The 19,643-nt window shown below is 44.6% G+C and overlaps 1 protein-coding gene across 1 annotated transcript in view; it reads left to right on the forward strand.

Moving 5' to 3' along the window:
* LOC126484670 (uncharacterized) overlaps window positions 1-19,643 on the forward strand; it is a 119,010-nt gene that overhangs the window by 37,284 nt on the left and 62,083 nt on the right. The window contains exons 3-4 of the mRNA XM_050108263.1: window positions 2,512-2,777; window positions 16,564-16,715. Of these exons, the coding sequence (XP_049964220.1) occupies window positions 2,512-2,777; window positions 16,564-16,715 (418 nt within the window). The remainder of the gene's footprint in view (window positions 1-2,511; window positions 2,778-16,563; window positions 16,716-19,643) is intronic.

Below are 19,643 nucleotides of genomic sequence, written 5' to 3' on the forward strand. Positions count from 1 at the left end.
CGTGCTCCTGGCGACGTTGAGATTTTTCAGATTGAATCCGTAGACGTCCAGCGCAGGTCTAGACGAAACGCCAGGAAGAGAACAGTTTCTTGAACCAGGGTCTTACAACATGGAAGGCTCTGCAGCAACTAAGAAATCCGTTCGTCAAAGTCTTCATTGTATAGTTAGTATACAGGGTGGCCCATTGATAGTGACCGGGCCAAATATCTCACGAAATAAGCGTCAAACGAAAAAACTACGAAGAACGAAACTTGTCTAGCTTGAAGGGGGAAACCAGATGGCGCTATGGTTGGCCCGATAGATGGCGCTGCCATAGGTCAAACGGATATCAACTGCGTTTTTTTTAAATATTCGTGTAGTACGTAAAGAAATATGAATGTTTTAGTTGGACCACTTTTTTCGCTTTGTGATAGATGGCGCCGTAATAGTCACAAACATATGGCTCACAATTTTAGACGAACAGTTGGTAACAGGTAGGTTTTTAAATTAAAATAAATGACGTAGGTAAGTTTGAACATTTTATTTCAGTTGTTCAAATGTGATACATGTACCTTTGTGAACTTATCATTCCTGAAAACGCATGCTGTGACAGCGTGATTACCTGTAAGTACCACATTAATGCAATAAGTGTTCAAAATGATGTCCGTCAACCTCAATGCATTTGGCAATACATGTAACGACATTCCTCTCAACAGCGAGTAGTTCGCCTTCCGTAATGTTCGCACATGCATTGACAATGCGCTGACGCATGTTGTCAGACGTTGTCGGTGGATCACGATAGCAAATATCCTTCAACTTTCCCCACAGAAAGAAATCCGGGGACGTCAGATCCGGTGAACGTGCGGGCCATGAGACGACGACCGCGGGCTATGTGCCGGACATCCATCATGTTGGAAGTACATCGGCATTCCGTCATGCAGTGAAACATCTTGTAGTAACAACGGTAGAACATTATGTAGGAAATCAGCATACATTGCACCATTTAAATTGCCATCGATAAAATAGGGGCCTGATGTTCCACTTGTGGCAGCCATCGTGGATTTTCCGTTGCCCAATAGTGCATATAATGCCGGTTTACGTTACCGCTGTTGGTGAATGACGCTTCGTCACTAAATAGAACGCGTGCAAAAAATCTGTTATCGTCCCGTAATTTCGCTTGTGCTCAGTGGCAGAACTGCACACGACATGCAATTCCTGGTGCATTGAAATATGGTACGGGTGCAATCGATGTTGATGTAGCATTCTCAACACCGACGTTTTTGAGATTCCCGATTCGACCGCAATTTGTCTGCTACTGATGTGCGGATTAGCCGAGACGGCAGCTAAAACAGCTACTTGGGAATCATCATTTGTTGCAGGTCGTGGTTGACGTTTCATATGTGGCTGAACACTTCCTGTTTCCTTAAATAACGTAACTATCCGCCGAACGGTCCGGACACTTGGATGATGTCGTCCAGGATACCGAGCAGCATACATAGCACACGCCCGTTGGGCATTTTGATCACAATAGCCATACATCAACACGATATCGACCTTTTCCGCAATTGGTAAACGGTCCATTTTAACACGGGTAACGTATCACGAAGCAAATACCGTCCGCATTGGCGGAATGTTACGTGATACCACGTACTTATACGTTTGTGACTATTACAGCACCATCTATTACAAAGCGAAAAAAGTGGTCCAACGAAAACATTCATATTTCTTTACATACTACACGAATATGTAATAAAAATTGTGGGTTCCTATTTTAAAAAAACGCAGTTGATATCCGTTTGACCTATGGCAGCGCCATCTAGCGGGCGAACCATAGACATCTGGTTTCCCCCTTCAAGCTAGACGAGTTTCGTTCTTTGTAGTTTTTTCGTTTGATGCTTATTTCGTGAGATATTTGGCCCGGTCACTATCAGTGGACCACCCCCGTATAGTTCCAATATCTTAAGTGGTGTCATAATTCTGGAGCTTTAAAACCTTAAAATTACTTGCCTAACTCATACAATTTGCGACATTGTTCTCTGTAAGTTATCGAAAACCATTTCTCGATATGTTTACTCGTTCTGGAAATATCTGAGGTTGCCCGTCTTTTCTACATCACTCTGTACAAACATGCTGTTTGGGCCGTAAATAATATATTTCTATTTCCTAGCGGTAGTGTTTCAAAAACGTGCAACCTGTGTAGCACCTCCTACGCAAAATACATTAAACATTACAGTGATTTCTTTTTTAATACAACTTCTTCTGTCACCCTCTTCTGGGTAGGCACCACAGCTTCGACAAATTTCAAGAAAGCCATCGTCCCAACAGGATGTATTTTACAATTGTTCTTTCTTAAGCAATAGTAGTGCGAGGCTCATTTCCAAGTGGAATGTAGGTACATCATCCTCGTCAAACACGATTGTCGAAGTGCACAATCTCGCGATGGATAACCTCAAAACACGTATGCACACGGTTGTTTACGGTAACGCCACATGCGTACTAGTGAAGTCACCAGAATTTTGTCTTTGGTTTCAGGTACGACCACGCGACAGCTACAAGCCCGGCACCCGTAGCAAGGTCGCTGCCCCGTAACGTGTGTTATCAGACGGCGCTGTCCTGCTGCACCGTGTGCACAGCACTGTCGGCGACGCACCTCGGAGAAAGCTGTCGCGCCACAGGCCGCCCCACAAGTTCGTACACCCTCTGTCGACACTCCCACGCGGCCCAGGCGGGAAGCAACACGCACCAGCAGCAACGCAGAGGCCTCCCACTGCAGGAAGTTGCAGACTGTCTGGCTGAAGGTAGGGCCGGCAAAAGAGCAAATATCGGCAGTGGCATTGCTTTCAACGACGTGTAACGTTAATCTTCATGTACGTCAGTGGCGTGTTCTGAAAACGTTGGCCGGCCAGGGTGGCCGAGCGGTTCTAGACGCTACAGTCTGGAGCCGCGCGACCGCTACGGTCGCAGGTTCGAGTCCTGCCTCGGGCATGGATGTGTGTGACGTCTTTAGGTTTAAGTAGTTCTAAGTCTAGGGGACTGATGACCTCAGATGTTGAGTCCCATAGTGCTCAGAGCCATTTGAACCATTTGATAGGGAGAGACATATTCTATCCGCTTCTAGCTACGCCAAGTGAAGAAGGTATAATGGAAGTGTGGTCTGAAATTCACATTGAACATGATATTCCTTCTCTACCAAGTAAACGTTAGGTTGAACCAGAATAAACTCACGAGTGGCGACATATAGAAACTCTACCAGTATCCTTTCTTATACTAGTTATTTATTTTCAGTGACGAAGCAATCGCTATGTAGGGTCACAGGATACTTATTCCATCTTTTATTTGAGCTTCTGTATGCCGATAAAATTGGTTCTGAACTGGGAATGCAACTCAGACCGCTCTTAACGCGGAATTTGATCCCTTCGTGACAAGACAACTCGACTGCAATTTGTTGTTTGTTCAAAACTGCAGATTCCTCAACATCTCCACATATTGGGCGTGAATGGGTTTGAATCCTGGCCGGGCACTAAGGTTTTCATTATGAATTATCAAGCTCTAGCATGAGAACACCTATCTGCTGGTGGCAAATTATTTTGATTTTTAATGCATTTTCATTCGTTGTCAACATTAACGATATCTGACTTTTTAACTCCCAGCGAGACATATAACTATATGCGAGATCACTGTAAGTTCAAGGGTGTTATTCCGAGCTGCTGGTGGAGAAAAATTCGGTAGCTGACGTCTGTTTGTATGTAGTCAACAACGATATGTGTGGGGTTCGATTCCCAGTCAGCACTGAACTCTTCGTCATATTATTTCTAATTGAAACATGCTCACATGTCGCTGCTGGTGTAACAAACCCATATTTAACGTTCGTTTTCTTTAGAATATAACAGCGATAGGTGCCGGGTTGGAGTCCTGGGAAGGAAAAACTTAATATTTCGTCTCGTCAGTTCAGTTAAAACATCTAGCTACTGCCGAGAAAATCCAATATATCACAGCTGATTGTGCTTCGATATCAATCCGATTAGGTTCTGGGTTCGAATCCCTGTCCAACACAAAGCTTTACCTCACGGCATTTCAAGTAAGTTAGTTGTGAAGAAGCATTGTTTAACATCTCTGGTAGTTCGTTAACAGGGACAATAGACGCTGGGTAGGAATTCACCCACGTTAAAAATTTTTACGTTATGTAATTTAAAGTTGATATTTGCTAACTGATACTGTCTAAAATCGAGGTATATTACTCTCATTATGTCTAGTCAGGAATGACTGTTAGTTTCCGTCAGTCACGAAATCTTCATCTGCAAGACCTGGGTTTGAATCCATATGCAGAACGAGACGGTTCGTCGTGTCATTTGAAGTTCATACATATTCGCAACTAGCTGCTCGTGAATAACTTAAGTTTTTAATGTCATTTTTTGTTAAATAACAATTACGGTATGTTACTTTGAAGAGGAAATCATGAATACGACAAACTTCCTACGTGCATTACCTATCTGACGTCATAATGAGAGTGGTAACATTTCAGGTATGTCATTTATTGCAATAAATGTGAGCTTACAAGCCTTAAGGACAGTCTTATCTGTGATAAGGTGTTCCCTGATATTTCTAGTATCGTGGTATTACTTTACATCTTGAGTTATTGCGATACAAAGCAGTGTTTTCCAGTGGTGACTTGTTGGAACCATTTTCGATAGTCAAACGACTGTCAAACACTATGCAGTTGAATCTACTATTGTCGCTGATAGCACACGTTGTTGACATACTTACCTTACCTCCGAGCAAATAGACTCGCCCGTCCCACGTCACCGGCGTGCGCACAATCGAGGGAAACACAGCCACTTGTGAGTGAACGGTCTAACGTAACGGTGTCACTAAGTTTTCGAAACAGGAACAACGGAGTTGGATCGAGATTGAATGTGGCAGAGGTCGTACAGCATGACAGTGCCATCAAGGTCTTCAAGAGGTGTGCGGGGTATCAGCATTGCCGTACAGAACAGTGGCACGTTGGGTAAATGCCTTCAACGAAGGTCGGCAAACTGTGGCAGACATGCATCGGGCAGGTCGTCCTAGCGTCTCTGAAGAAGTGCATACTGTTGCCGCATTAGTGAACAGTGATAGACGCCATACGATTCGTGAGCTCACCCACGAAACCGGATTAGCGCATACGACAGTGCTTCGCATCCTGAAGGAACGCCTGGGCATGCGAAAAACTGCATCACGATGGGTTCCGCATGACTTGACGAAAATGCGGAAATGGATGCGTTACGACGCTGCTCAGACGCACTTGGAGCGCTATGAGCGCGAAGGAGAGTCTTTCTTACGCCGTATCGCAACGCTGGATGAGACATGGTCCACATCGTACGAGCCAAAAGTGAAACGCCAATCGAACAAATGGCGTCATTATGGGTCGCCGCCAAAGTCGAAAGTGCGTCAGAGCCCCAATATGGTGATAGACGGCAGACCGTCAATGCTCAGTATTACTGTTCGTTTTTGGAGCAACACCTGCGACCAGCTTTGCGAAAAAAAGGCGACATTTTCTGTGCAACCCACCCATCATTTTGCACAACAATGTGCAGGCGCATACAGCACAAGCTGTGGCTGCTCTGTTCGGTCGATGGGACGGGGAGGTACTGTACCATCCACCATACTCCCCGGACTTAAGTCCTTGTGACTTTGATTTGATTCCGAAGATGAAGGAACCACTACGTGGCATTCGCTTCAGAACTGTCCCAGAGATTCTACAGGCAGTAGACCGCTCCACTCGCACCATCAACAGAACCGACTCTGGTAACGGTATACTACGTCTTCCACATCGCTGGCAACGGGTTCTACACAACGTTGGTGACTGCTTTGAAAGGCAGTAACAGGAGCAAGCATGTAACTCTTTTGTATCGCTTGTGAATAAATAGTCGCCACTATTTAAGTTCCAACCCTAGTATTTAACAGAACGTGAATTGCGTTCGTGGCGAATACGCCCGCGATGTACATGTATGTCTAAGTTTCGCAAGCCGCATTGCTAGGCGTGGCGGAGGGTACATGAGTGCGATAGCCCTCCGTGTAAGCCTCGACGGCAACAAGATAGGGAGGAAGTTTAGGGCCGTCGACGATATGTCGTTATGGACGGAACACTAGCTCAGATTGGGGGAAGGATGAGAAAGGAAACTGACTGCATCCTTTTCAAACGAATCATTCCGGCATTTGTCTTAATCGGTTTAGGAAAACAACGAAAAACCGTGATCTGTATGGTGGGACGTGAATTTGAATAGCTGTCCTTAACAATATGAGCACAGTGTGCTCACTAACTGGGGGGAGAGGGTGGCGGGGCTTCTACCTTCCCCTTCACCTTCATCGGCGTCGGCTTCTCCTGCCATGTAAAAATTTTTAAAAGTAATACACTCCTGGAAATTGAAATAAGAACACCGTGAATTCATTGTCCCAGGAAGGGGAAACTTTATTGACACATTCCTGGGGTCAGATACATCACATGATCACACTGATAGAACCACGGGCACATAGACACAGGCAATAGAGCATGCACAATGTCGGCACTAGTACAGTGTATATCCACATTTCGCAGCAATGCAGGCTGCTATTATCCCATGGAGACGATCATAGAGATGCTGGATGTAGTCCTGTGGAACGGCTTGCCATGCCATTTCCACCTGGCGCCTCAGTTGGACCAGCGTTCGTGCTGGACGTGCAGACCGCGTGAGACGACGCTTCATCCAGTCCCAAACATGCTCAATGGGGGACAGATCCGGAGATCTTGCTGGCCAGGGTAGTTGACTTACACCTTCTAGAGCACGTTGGGTGGCACGGGATACATGCGGACGTGCATTGTCCTGTTGGAACAGCAAGTTCCCTTGCCGGTCTAGGAATGGTAGAACGATGGGTTCGATGACGGTTTGGATGTACCGTGCACTATTCAGTGTCCCCTCGACGATCACCAGTGGTGTACGGCCAGTGTAGGAGATCGCTCCCAACACCATGATGCCGGTTGTTGGCCCTGTGTGCCTCGGTCGTATGCAGTCCTGATTGTGGCGCTCACCTGCACGGCGCTAAACACGCATACGACCATCATTGGCACCAAGGCAGAAGCGACTCTCATCGCTGAAGACGACACGTCTCCATTCGTCCCTCCATTCACGCCTGTCGCGACACCACTGGAGGCGGGCTGCACGATGTTGGGGCGTGAGCGGAAGACGGCCTAACGGTGTGCGGGACCGTAGCCCAGCTTCATGGAGACAGTTGCGAATGGTCCTCGCCGATACCCCAGGAGCAACAGTGTCCCTAATTTGCTGGGAAGTGGCGGTGCGGTCCCCTACGGCACTGCGTAGGATCCTACGGTCTTGGCGTGCATCCGTGCGTCGCTGCGGTCCGGTCCCAGGTCGACGGGCACGTGCACCTTCCGCCGACCACTGGCGACAACATCGATGTACTGTGGAGACCTCACGCCCCACGTGTTGAGCAATTCGGCGGTACGTCCACCCGGCCTCCCGCATGCCCACTATACGCCCTCGCTCAAAGTCCGTCAACTGCACATACGGTTCACGTCCACGCTGTCGCGGCATGCTACCAGTGTTAAAGACTGCGATGGAGCTCCGTATGCCACGGCAAACTGGCTGACACTGACGGCGGCGGTGCACAAATGCTGCGCAGCTAGCGCCATTCGACGGCCAACACCGCGGTTCCTGGTGTGTCTGCTGTGCTGTGCGTGTGATCATTGCCTGTACAGCCCTCTCGCAGTGTCCGGAGCAAGTATGGTGGGTCTGACACACCGGTGTCAATGTGTTCTTTTTTCCATTTCCAGGAGTGTATTTGGCTACGTTATTTAGGACTTTTGGTTGTTGAGCTAAAAATTTGCTGAAAAGAAAATCCGTCATACGCACGGAAGTCTTTCCACCTATGGCGACTTGGTTTGGCAAAGAAATCTTCGATTAAACTGAAACAAAAGAACATGTGCATACGATGCAAGCTTAAACGGCGGGAGTTTGCGTGTTTGGTGAGTTTTCTTTAAGCCGTGGTCCAAAGCACATTTGTCTTAACCTTCCGTCTTCCACTGCTGGAGACAACGTCAGGCTCCCTAACACACGACTGCGCGATTTCACGATTTTAGACACCGCTTTGGTTATGTCACGAACCGCCCGTTCGTGGATATGTGTAAACAGTTCGGCTTGTTACCTTGTTTGAGATTGTAACAGCTTTCTGGACCGTTTTATGCACTAATGATGTGTCCAGCACTGTAGGACCAAACGTTGGGTAGAGATGATGATGATGATGATGTTTGGTTTGTGAGGCGCTCAACTGCGCGGTTATCAGCGCCCATACACATTTCCAATCCGTACACAGCCCAGTCTAGTCACTTCCATGAATGATGGTGAAATGATGAGGACAATACAAACACCCGGTCCCCGGCAGAGGTTAGTTAGGTTTAAGTAGTTCTAAGTTCTAGGGGACTGATGACCTCAGCAGTTAAGTCCCATACTGCTCAGAGCCATTTGAACCAACTGATGACCTTAGAAGCTAAGTCCCATAGTGCTCAGAGCCATTTGAACCATTTTAGACCGGCCGGGAATCGAACCCGGATCCCCGTGATCCAGAGGTAGGAACGCTAGCCACTAGACCAAGAGCTGCAGACTTGGGCAGAGAAGTATACCTGGACCCGCTACACAACAAAAATCACCAAAAACACTAGCATAACTTCATAAGCGTAATCCATGAATATGCGCTCCCTTCCTGTTGTTGTTGGTCACTAGCCAATCTAAAATGGTTCAAATGGCTCTGAGTACTATGGGGCTTAACTTCTAAGGTCATCAGTTGGTTCAAATGGCTCTGAGCACTATGGGACTTAACTGCTGAGGTCATCAGTCCCCTAGAACTTAGAACTACTTAAACCTAACTAACCTAAGGACATCACACACATCCATGCCCGAGGCAGGATTCGAACCTGCGACCGTAGCAGTCGCGCAGTTCCAGACTGAAGCGCCTAGAACCGCGCGGCCACATCGGCCGGCCTAGCCAGTTTCTCAGACCGAAAACGTAGTGTAACGGAAGTAATTATAACACAAAAAGTTAAATGCCACATCGTCTTCGGCAGTATGTAGAACCAGTACGAATATCAAGAGCTGAGATTGCAAGAGAGTACTAAGCATAGCAGGCAAAGCTGAAGGTGGAAAGAACATATAGAAGGGCTATACAAGCAGAATGAACTTGAAAGCAAGGAAGTAAATAAAAATAAGACAGGAGATGAAATACTGCGAGGAGAATTTTACAGAGCATTGAAAAACTTAATTGGTAACAAGTCCGCTGGAGTAGATAACATCCCCCAGAATTGCTGGGATCCTTGGGAGCCTCGGACATGATTAAAATATTCCACCTGGTGTGTAAGATGTACGAGGCACGTGAAATACCCTCAGACTTCCAGAATACCAATTCCAAAGAAGGCAGCTGTCGAAAAGTGAGAATATTAGCGAACTATCAGTTTAACAAGTCGTTGTTGGAAATACTGACACGAATTTTTTACAGAGGAAGCGGAAAAAAGGTTGAAACCTACCTCGGAGATGATTAGTTTTGGCGCAGAGAAATGCAGCAACACGCGAGACATTGACTTATGTTAGAAGCTATATTTAAGAAAGGCAAACCTACTTTTATTCTTGAGGGTTTGGAGAAAGCTTTTGACAGTCTTGAATGGCATATACTCTTAGAAATTCAATGTAGATAGTAGCGATAAAATACAGGGAGTGAAATGTTATTCATAACTTGTGCAGAAACCAGATGGCAGTTATAAGTGTCTAAAAACTAAACTAAACTCTGCCCGAACAGGTCATGAAGGCCCAACGGTTCCGACCGGCCGCCGTATCATCCTCAGCCCAGAGGCGTCACTGGATGCGGGTATGAAGCGGCATGTTGTCAGCACACCGCCCTCCCGGCCGTATGTCAGTTTACCAGACCGGAGCCGCTGCTTCTCAATCAAATAGCTCCTCAGTTTGCGTCACAAGAGCTGAGTGCACCCCGCTTGCCAACAGCGCTCGGCGGAACGTATGGTCACCCATCCTAGTGCTAGCCCAGCCCGACAGTGCTTAACTTTGGTTATCCTACGTGAATCGGTGTTACCGCTGCACAAGGCCGTTGGCAGTTATGAGAGTCGAAGGACATGAAAGAGAAACAGGAGGGAGCGAGACAAGTTTGTAGCCTACTCTCGATGTTATTCAATCTATACACTGAGCAAGCAGCAAAGTAATCAAAAGAAAAATTTGCTGAAAAAATTAAAGTTCAGGGAGAAAAAAAAAAATCTTGAGATTTACCAGTGGCACTGTAATTATGTCAGAGACAGAGAAGGACTTGGAAGAGACCATAAGATGTATATTAACAAAAGTAAAATAAATTGGAAAATGAGAAACGGACCAACTATACAGGTTCTCGAAGTTAATTCTATTTTCTTCACTTATAAGACTAATTCTACAGTCATCACAATGTGTTCAATTTTAAGATGATTTCTATAGACAATTTTTATTTCTTGAAGATTTTCTTATATCTTGATTAACTTTAAACTGTAAGAACACAAATAGATTTTTTATATGGTTAATTGTAATTTTTTTCTTACTTACATACAACTGAGAATATTTTACAGAGATGTACTTTTAAAGTAACCTCCTTTAAATTGTTTTGTGTTATTATCTGGTACGTTATGCATGCATCAAAGACCTGTTTGATCAGCTAGCGAGAGTTTATTTTCTCAAGATGATTCAGAAAAAAATTCAATACGAGTAGCTCTCCACCTTCCTCGAGTAGACTCAGAGGTACAAAGACGGCCGTGTTTCGACCGTTGGAGTCAAGGCAAGATGGAAAACCTCTGTGGACAGAAGACGTTTTCGGTTCTCTTAAGTCTCATCACGTACTCCTTGGGCACTGCTCCTCCCAGCATTTGGTATCTATTGACGTCGGAAGCTCACCGCTGTGCAGGCATTCCGAAGTCATCTCGGAGCGCAGCCACACCAACCTAAGTATGTCAGCTTCTCTTTGGACCAAAGGAAGCAACAAGATGAGTCCCACGCGAATGTGATATACTCTTGGCACTTGGCGCCTTGTGTCAAATTGTCCAGATAAACGGTTCTTCTTACAATTTGCTCAGTGAAGAAAAATGATCTAACTATGTTATCATCAGCGTGCACTACACATTCACGTTTTTGCTGCCTGTGAAATGTTCCGGAAAACTGTGCGGATTTACCTAATCCCAGATGCGAATATTGTGCCGATTAACTTTTCCAAAACCTTCGCCAGAAAATATGGCATTTCCTAGATAGTTGGCACTTTGTCCTATCTGATCCAACGTCTCAATAGCAAACCGTGGTGAAGATGCAAGTCGTTTCGTTTGAAGGCTTGCGCTATTTGATTTTTGTAAGCGTTCAAGCGAAGTCGTTTATACAGCACCGTCTCAAATAGTGGGCGAAGGAGTTTTAGTTCGGCGAATTGACTTTAATGAGCTTCATTGGAAGATCTCTCTGATCTCCTGTTTTCTTGAGAGGTGCGTTTTCTGCCGGAACCTGTCTGTCTGTTTGCACTACCAGTAGCTAACAACTTGTCATACCGAGCCATAATCGCCTTAACGTTTGGTGACTCACTCTGGAATTCACTTTGGAAATTTCTTCGTACAGCAATGAATGATTTCGTTTCCCCATACCGCACCATACATTGGGCTTCTCACTTGAGGTGAAGTCCTTTCTGGTAATTATTTTCACCTGAAACAGAACAGACGTAATCATTTGAAAAAAATCTACACAAAACTTTCTGAGTTGCTTTACATGATTCACACTGTACAATACTTGTAGTACTACGAATAGCCGGCCGCTGTGGCCGAGCGGTTCTAGGCGCTTCAGTCTGGAACCCCGCGACCGCTACGGCCGCAGGTTCGAATTCTGCCTCGGACATGGATGTGTGTGATGTCCTTAGGTTAGTTAGGTTTAAATAGTTCTGAGTTCTAGGGGACTGATGACCTCAGATGTTAAGTCCCATAGTTCTCAGAGCCATTTGAACCATTTTTACTATGCATATTTGTATGTATGTCAAACACTATGCTTCATTTTATGTATGTCGTACAGAAGTAAGCTCTGGACTGAACTGAATTTATAGTAACCTTTTGGCCTTAAGATGAATTTGTGACAGCCGGCCGGTGTGGCCGTGCGGTTCTAGGCGCTTCAGTCTGGAACCGCGTGACCGCTACGGTCGCAGGCTCGAATCCTGCCTCGGGCATGGATGTGTGTGATGTCCTTAGGTTAGTTAGGTTTAATTAGTTCTAAGTTCTAGGGGACTGATGACCACAGATGTTAAGTCCCATAGTGCTCACAGCCATTTGAATTTGTGACAGTCGAAATGGGTATAGTATTTATGTGTCAAACAGTATTAAATTCTGAAATGAACTGCGTTTTGCAGTGACCTTTCAAATCTGAAAATCAGTCTGCGAGACACGAAGCTGTGACAGTATTTCTTCGTGTGTCAAACAGTAGCAAGCTCTGAAACGGCTGAATTATGCAGTGACGTTCTTGACCTGTAGATTGCTCCACGATAGTCGAAACCCGTACAGTATTTCTACGTATGACAAACATTACTAACGTCTGGAACAAAATGCATTCGGCAGTGACTTTTTTTCATCTCGAAACTGGTAGCCAATACAATTGCTTTCTGATGAAGATGTACTATTGTTCTGTAATAAATTCTTCTTGCTGTTCCTCTAGCACGCATGAGGAAGTGACAATCCCTGCCGTTGCAGGATACTGCACGGTATGCAGCATTTTCTTAAGGTGTTTATATGACGTCACTCCTAGAATTTCCTTATCTGTTTTCCAATGCCTTTCTGCGGTAAGAAATTCTTACCGTAAAAAGTGAGTAAAACAGGAATAGTCTCTATATCGCACTCTTGCCACAAAACCGTCACAACTCACAAGTCTTAATTTTTGAGTTTTTAATGTGACAGGGTTGAAAAAACAATACCTGATCAATCATCAAATGTGTGTTGCTATAATTAATAATATGACCGTTAGAGAACAGATGTATCACTTTAACTGTTTGGAGTGGGAACATACTCAAAACAAGAGCGCTACAGTGTTAGTTGAGTTGTGAATTCCACATAGAACGGATCATTGTTAAGAAACTCAAAACAGTGTTGTACTGTTGTTCTGAGTTGTGCCATTCTTTTGTATTGAAGTCACAAAAAAAAACAGCGCAATATTTCTGTTTGTGTCACTGTAGTCAATGGAAATGGAAATGAGCGTTTGGCGTCATTGGCCGGGAGGCCCCTCGCGGGGCAGGTCCGGCCGCCATATCGCAGGTCTTATTACAGTCGGCGCCACATTGGGCGACCTGCACGCCGGATGGGGAGGAAATGATGATGAACACAACACAACACCCAGTCCCTGAGCGGAGAAAATCTCCGACCCAGCCGGGAATCGAACCCGGGCCCAGAGGACGGCAATCCGTCACGCTGACCACTCAGTTACTGGGGCGGACTGTAGTCAATCATGCTAAGCGTATTATGCCCATTTTGAAGAATCTTTTCAGAGAATTTTAAGTTACGTCTGTTTTAGTTAATAAATTGGAATGTTCCATTTATGTGCTTTGACGATAAAACGCTCCTAATTTTCTACTGTATCCACTGTTAGCACTCTAAACAAACGCACTACTTTTGACCACCTACCACCAATAACATTGCCAGATCCGGAATAACACGCCGACCTTGTGAAGACGCGAGAAAAGCCTAGGAAAAAGATACGGTACTAAGGTGGAGAACGAACTGCACATTGCAGTGAACTTTTCTACCTGGAGATGACTTCGTGACAGGTGAAACTGCTGTAGTATTTATACGTACAGGGTGACAATTATTAAACTAAATGAAAAAAACGTAAATTAGTTATAAAACTACAGCTTGCACACACTATATTCAACATTTAAACGTCGCTACAGATATTCAGGTTTAGGTTATGACATGCTCGGTGTGCTTGCCATCCTTGGTAATGATGTGGCGCAGACGAATGGCGAAATTCTGCAAGACACGCTGAAGTGTCGTAACATCGATGCTGTCGACAACCCCCTGAATGGCTGTTTTCAGCTCAGCAATGGTTTTGGGGTTATTGCTATACATCTTGTATTTAATATAGCCCCACAAAAATGAGTCGCATGTGTTCAGATCCGGACAATGTGGCGGCCAATTGAGGCCCGTGCCTGTGGCCTCTGGGTACCCCAGAGCCAGAACGCAATCCCCAAAATGCTCTTCCAGGACAAAAAATAATTTTCTGCCTCGATGGGGTCGAGCTCCGCCGCGCATGAAACGCATCATATTGAAATTAGGATCATTTTGGATAATAGGGATGAAATCATCTTCCAAAACCTTCACGTACGGCTCGGTAGTCACCGTGCCATCAAGGAATATCGCACCGGTTATTACGTGGCTGAACATTGCACACCACAGTCACTCGTTGATGGTGAAGAGACTTCTCGATCGCGAAATGCGGATTCTCAGTGCACCAAATGCGCCAGTTTTGCTTATTGACGAACCCATCCAAATGAAAGTGGGCTTCGTCGCTAGACCAAACAACAACACGCATACTAATTTCCATCATATTCTGCGGCCAACCGTGCACTTTGAACATCCTAACGCTAACCGTTCAGAAGTTATGACGATTTTATTTCATATAGTTCAATCGTCGTCACCCTGTACCTCAAACAGTAGTAAACGGTGGGTCGAACTTTGCATTTTACGACATTTTTGTTATGAAGATGAGTCTGTGAGAGTCGAAACTGATAATCAGTAAACTGTTCCTATGATCAAGACGAAATAATATTTTGTAATGAGTTTTACTAGCTTCTCTGCTGGCATGCATGAGTTAATGAAATCCTTGTTACAGCACTATCCTGTTCGAAGTGCAGCCTTTCGTTACCTGTTGTGCGTTGCATGTCCAAGGTACGAAATTCCTGTCATGCCAAGTGAGTAAGGTTGGTATATTATCTATACAGGATGTCCCAGGAGGAATAGTCAATACCCAGGGGTATCACAGGAATGGTCATTTGAAGCAATAAACTTCATATGGACATATGCCCTATTCCGAATGTTTTCCGAGACAGAAATCATTTGATGTACATTTGTTTTTGGGCCAGTTGCACGGACGTATGTGTCTCACACACCCAGCCTCTTTGCGTTTTATTAAAAAAAATCATCTACGGTAGCAGGAAAATCCACATGCTACAGTTGAAACCTGTTTGCAAGTTCGTTTTTCGATCGGTGTTTGGTGCGGCATGGTCGGTATCATGTTGATAGGTACAGCCATTTTAAAACAGCGAATGTCGGGGCTAAATTACTTGCATTTCTTGGAAAACTGGTTTGTTGAACACTTTGAGGACGTTCCCGGGCCCATGTGGACTGCAGTGTACTTCTAGAATGACAGAATCCGTCCACATTTCACCAGCCGTGTGAGGGAAGATTTTAATCGCACTTATCCTAACAGCTGGATTGGTCGTCGTAGAAGAATTAGATTTTTGTTTATGGGGTTGGATGATGACTAAGGTGTACAAACGAAAGGTGAGTACGCGAGACGAAACGTTTGGTCGCATCATTACGCTGCTGCTCATCAGGAAACTTGTACAAGCACTCAGACAATCAATGCAACATCTTCTCCCAAGAGTGCACAATTGCACTGAAGTTGAAGTGGGATATCCCAACATTAGCGTGCATTTCAGGGACATCAAGGTTGGTTGGTTGATTCGGGGGGGGGGGGGGGGGGGGAGGAGGAGTGGACCAAACAGCGGGGTCATCGGTCCCATCAAATTAGGGAAGGATGTGGAAGTAAGTCCTTTCACAGCAACCATTCCGGCATTTACCTGAAGCGATTTAGGGAAATCACAGAAAACCTAAATCAGGATGGCGGAACGCGAGTTTGAACCGTCGTCCTTCCGAATGTGAGTCCAGTGTGCTAACCACTGCGCCACCTCGCTTGGTTATTCGAACATTTATTATAAACAGTACAAGAGCTGTAATGTGACGTGTACGATCATTTCTTAGAGGTGAGAGGGTAAAAGATAAGTATTTTTTCAGTTGATACTTTATAAAACGCATATCGTAACGTATATTGACTGTTGTACATACGCACATATGCAAACTCGACAATGTACTGAATAATACAGAAAGTAAATAATAATGTGTTCTATCTCTGGAACAATTCAGAATAGGGCATATGTCCATATGAAGTGTTTTGTTTCAAATGATCGTTCCTTTCATATACCTGAATATCGACCATTCCTCCTGGTACACCGTGTATATGTTCAGTTGGTACAGTCCCGTAAGCAGGATATAAAAGAAACGATACGTAACAAAACATGATCGTCCTTCGGCAGTTCACGAGGCATGCTTTGTGACCCTCGGAGGCTGTTGAGCGTCCCAGATTCCCTCAGCGCGTAGAGCAGATGAGAGATGAGTCAGCTAGGTGCTTGGCACTAATCTGTAACGCCCACTGTGCTGGCAGGCCCGTTCGCCGCGTCCTCGCCGTGGGACAGAAAGAGAGAGAGAGAGAGAGAGAGCCTGCTGAGTTCGGTGGCTGTCAGCAGGACTGGTCCAGTGGCAGCACAGTTCCCGTCAAACGGGGCCCTTCCAGCAGCGACGCAGGATGCGCCCGCTGTGCCTTCTGCCGCCACTGCAGCTGCTGCTGATAATCGCGGGCGTCAGCGCTCAAGACTGCAGGCCGCCAGGACACGGGGTGAGTCGCATCTACTCCGCCTGCGCCTTCTAAAGCACCGCCAGCACTGTCGAGCAATAGTTAGTAGCCTAACGACTTGCGAAGACGGATTATCTGCATTACGTATTAAGTGCACACCACATTTATTGTAATGACTTGAATATCAAACTGTAGCGATGGCAGTGAGCAGAAAAAAAGAATGAAACAATCTCACTCCTCTCACGTCTCTACCTACATACAAGACAATTTACTAACTTTCTCTCTCTATCTCTCTCTCTCTCTCTCTCTCTCTCTCTCTCTCTCTCTCTCTCTCTCTCTCTCACACACACACACACACACACACACACACACACACACACACAAAATCGTTTCGTAGGTTGGCAACACTCACAACGTGATCGAAAACAAATAGGTATAAACACTGTGGCAGTGCAAAAAGAGAAACAGTTAAAAAAGTCAATTGTAAGTAGTGCACTGCAGGAAATACAGCAAAATGCCAAAAACTGCCAAGTGCAGATGTGAAATGAACACTGTCGACACCAACCACTGCTAGCAAGAGGGGAAGGAGCAGATTATGGAAAGAAACACCGTAAGTACCTTGCAGACCAACTTTATAAAGAAAACGCTCTTTTTAACCTATAACAGTCAAATAATGTACCTACGTATGTACCCAAGGTACAGAATAACAACGGAAGGTGCTTTGTAAATAAAAGCGAAACGCGTCTGGTGTAGTTCTTTTTAATTAGATTGCAGTCAACTCAAGGCGGATTACTTACAGTGACATGTTAACAGCTGCTGCGGAAGATGGCCACGCAAACAAACGTATTAGAAAAATATTATTTCATCTTATCTTGTTTCGGCGTCATTGTACAGGGGCAGCTAAATTCCATTCAGATAGTCCAAAAAAGATGTCCAGGTTTGCCACGAAATGACTGAAATACTTTTCTTAGAACTCCACACTTTTATTACAGTTTTTGCTGTCACGTGTATAAAGTTCTCAACTCTTCTCCTATGGTCTTGCTACAATCATGAAATAGTTTCAGCAACAGCAATCACTGCTCACAAGTTCAACACACCGTCCGTAACTTAACCACAACTCAGAACAACTCTCTCTACCGTACTTGGCGCCAACATACTACCAAAGACAATAATGATACAAAGATAGCCTTCAAAGATGTTACATCGATATTCAAATGTTAACTCTGATAATAATTTTTAGGTACATTAAAAAGTAGTAATTCATGCGTTATTGTAGAAGATAATTTGCATTAATATTTTTTGATAATTATAAGGTATATTAACATTTATTAATTATATTAATTTTTATAATTATTATTTTAATCAATTCTGTTTTAACTGAATGTAAGAATCCCTGCATTAATAACGTTTTCGGAGTTACCATAGTTATGCCTTCTTATAGTATACAAAATGTTCAAGTAAGTTTCGGTTAATACAAAGGAATGCTGATGACTGAAAATCATGTGTATACAACGAGCTCCCCAGCGAAAACTGAGATACGCACGAAATTACACCAAACGGTATCGAAAATTTTAGTTGAGAAAACTGATATCGGTGGATTCGGGAAAAATTAAAGAAAGTCAACCAACGATTGATACAATTTCCAACAGTTTATTCATAAATCTGTACCTCATCTACAGAGACTTCAATTCTTACAATGACACAAAAATGAAATTTGTTTCCAACACGGCGTAACACTCATTTTGTTTCGAACACTAATCTGATACAGCTCTCCATGCCAATGTGTTCTGTGCCAGTCTATTCATCTATAGGGCGTTTCACAGTTGCTATTACAGATTTCTGGGGCTGTAGAGGGCGCTTAGGAGATAAAGTTTTAATAAGGGACCCTTTCTGGAAACGTAGTGTTTGGATGTAAAATAACCTTGAAGATTGGATCACTTTCAGAGCTCCTGTTCACGGTACGCCCATAACGAAGACAATGAGCTCTGGTATGTGTGCTTTACAGGAGCCCAAGCATTGACAATGTTTGGAGTCTTCATCGCCGCGTTCTCTTCTACGTAACAAGTGTGCCCGTCTTTTCCCAGGTAAAGACGGATAAACCGCCTGACGGTCCCAGTAGCAGTGATCTAAATGTAGTGAACATTTTGAGCATACCCCACAAGAAAGCTGTCAGCTAATATGGGTTTGGCGTGGCAGAGACAGAATGTCCATTCGTGGTGCTGAGAACAGTGACGGGGGTAGTATTGGTGATGATGTTACGGCAAATTGAAAAAGAGAGAGGGAGAGAGAGTGTGAGATATATGTACGTGCGTATTACAAACCCTTGCCCTCGAAAATTTCTTCCCTTCATACGTCCTCAGTGTTACCACAGATGACGTGTCACTGACCTCATTTGTACTAAGACTGCAGTACACTTTAGGTGCCTATTTGCTTCCACCACCTTGAGTGGAATGCATAGGTTTTAATAAATGTTCACCAACCCGCAGTCTTCTACAGTTGTTGCCCCCCTACGCAGAAAGCAGCACGTAGTTCGTGAGTCCGTTATCTTGAGGCTGTAAGAAACTCTTAGCGAGGAATTGATGTTGTTGTTGTGGTCTTCAGTCCTGAGACTGGTTTGATGCAGCTCTCCATGCTACTCTATCCTGTGCAAGGAATTGATATTATGTGAATAATGAAATTTCCAATTAATTTGTTTATGTGGGATGCCACTCGTTTTTTATTGGCAGAACAGCAGAAACTACACGCTCTAGAATCACAAATAATTTCCATTCTTCAACAAAACAATGAACTGCGTCTTTCCGTAATTACAATCACACTATTCCCAACTGCATGTCCAAATAATCATAGATTGGTAATAAAGTCTTAACCTGATGCCGGCAGCGGCAGACAATGTGTGTGTGTCCTCTGAGACGGCCAAACCAGCTACGACATTTGCAAACTACAGATAACCAATAAAATCTTAACTGACAC

Source organism: Schistocerca serialis, chromosome 6, assembly GCF_023864345.2.
Source record: "Schistocerca serialis cubense isolate TAMUIC-IGC-003099 chromosome 6, iqSchSeri2.2, whole genome shotgun sequence".
NCBI lineage: Eukaryota > Metazoa > Arthropoda > Insecta > Orthoptera > Acrididae > Schistocerca > Schistocerca serialis.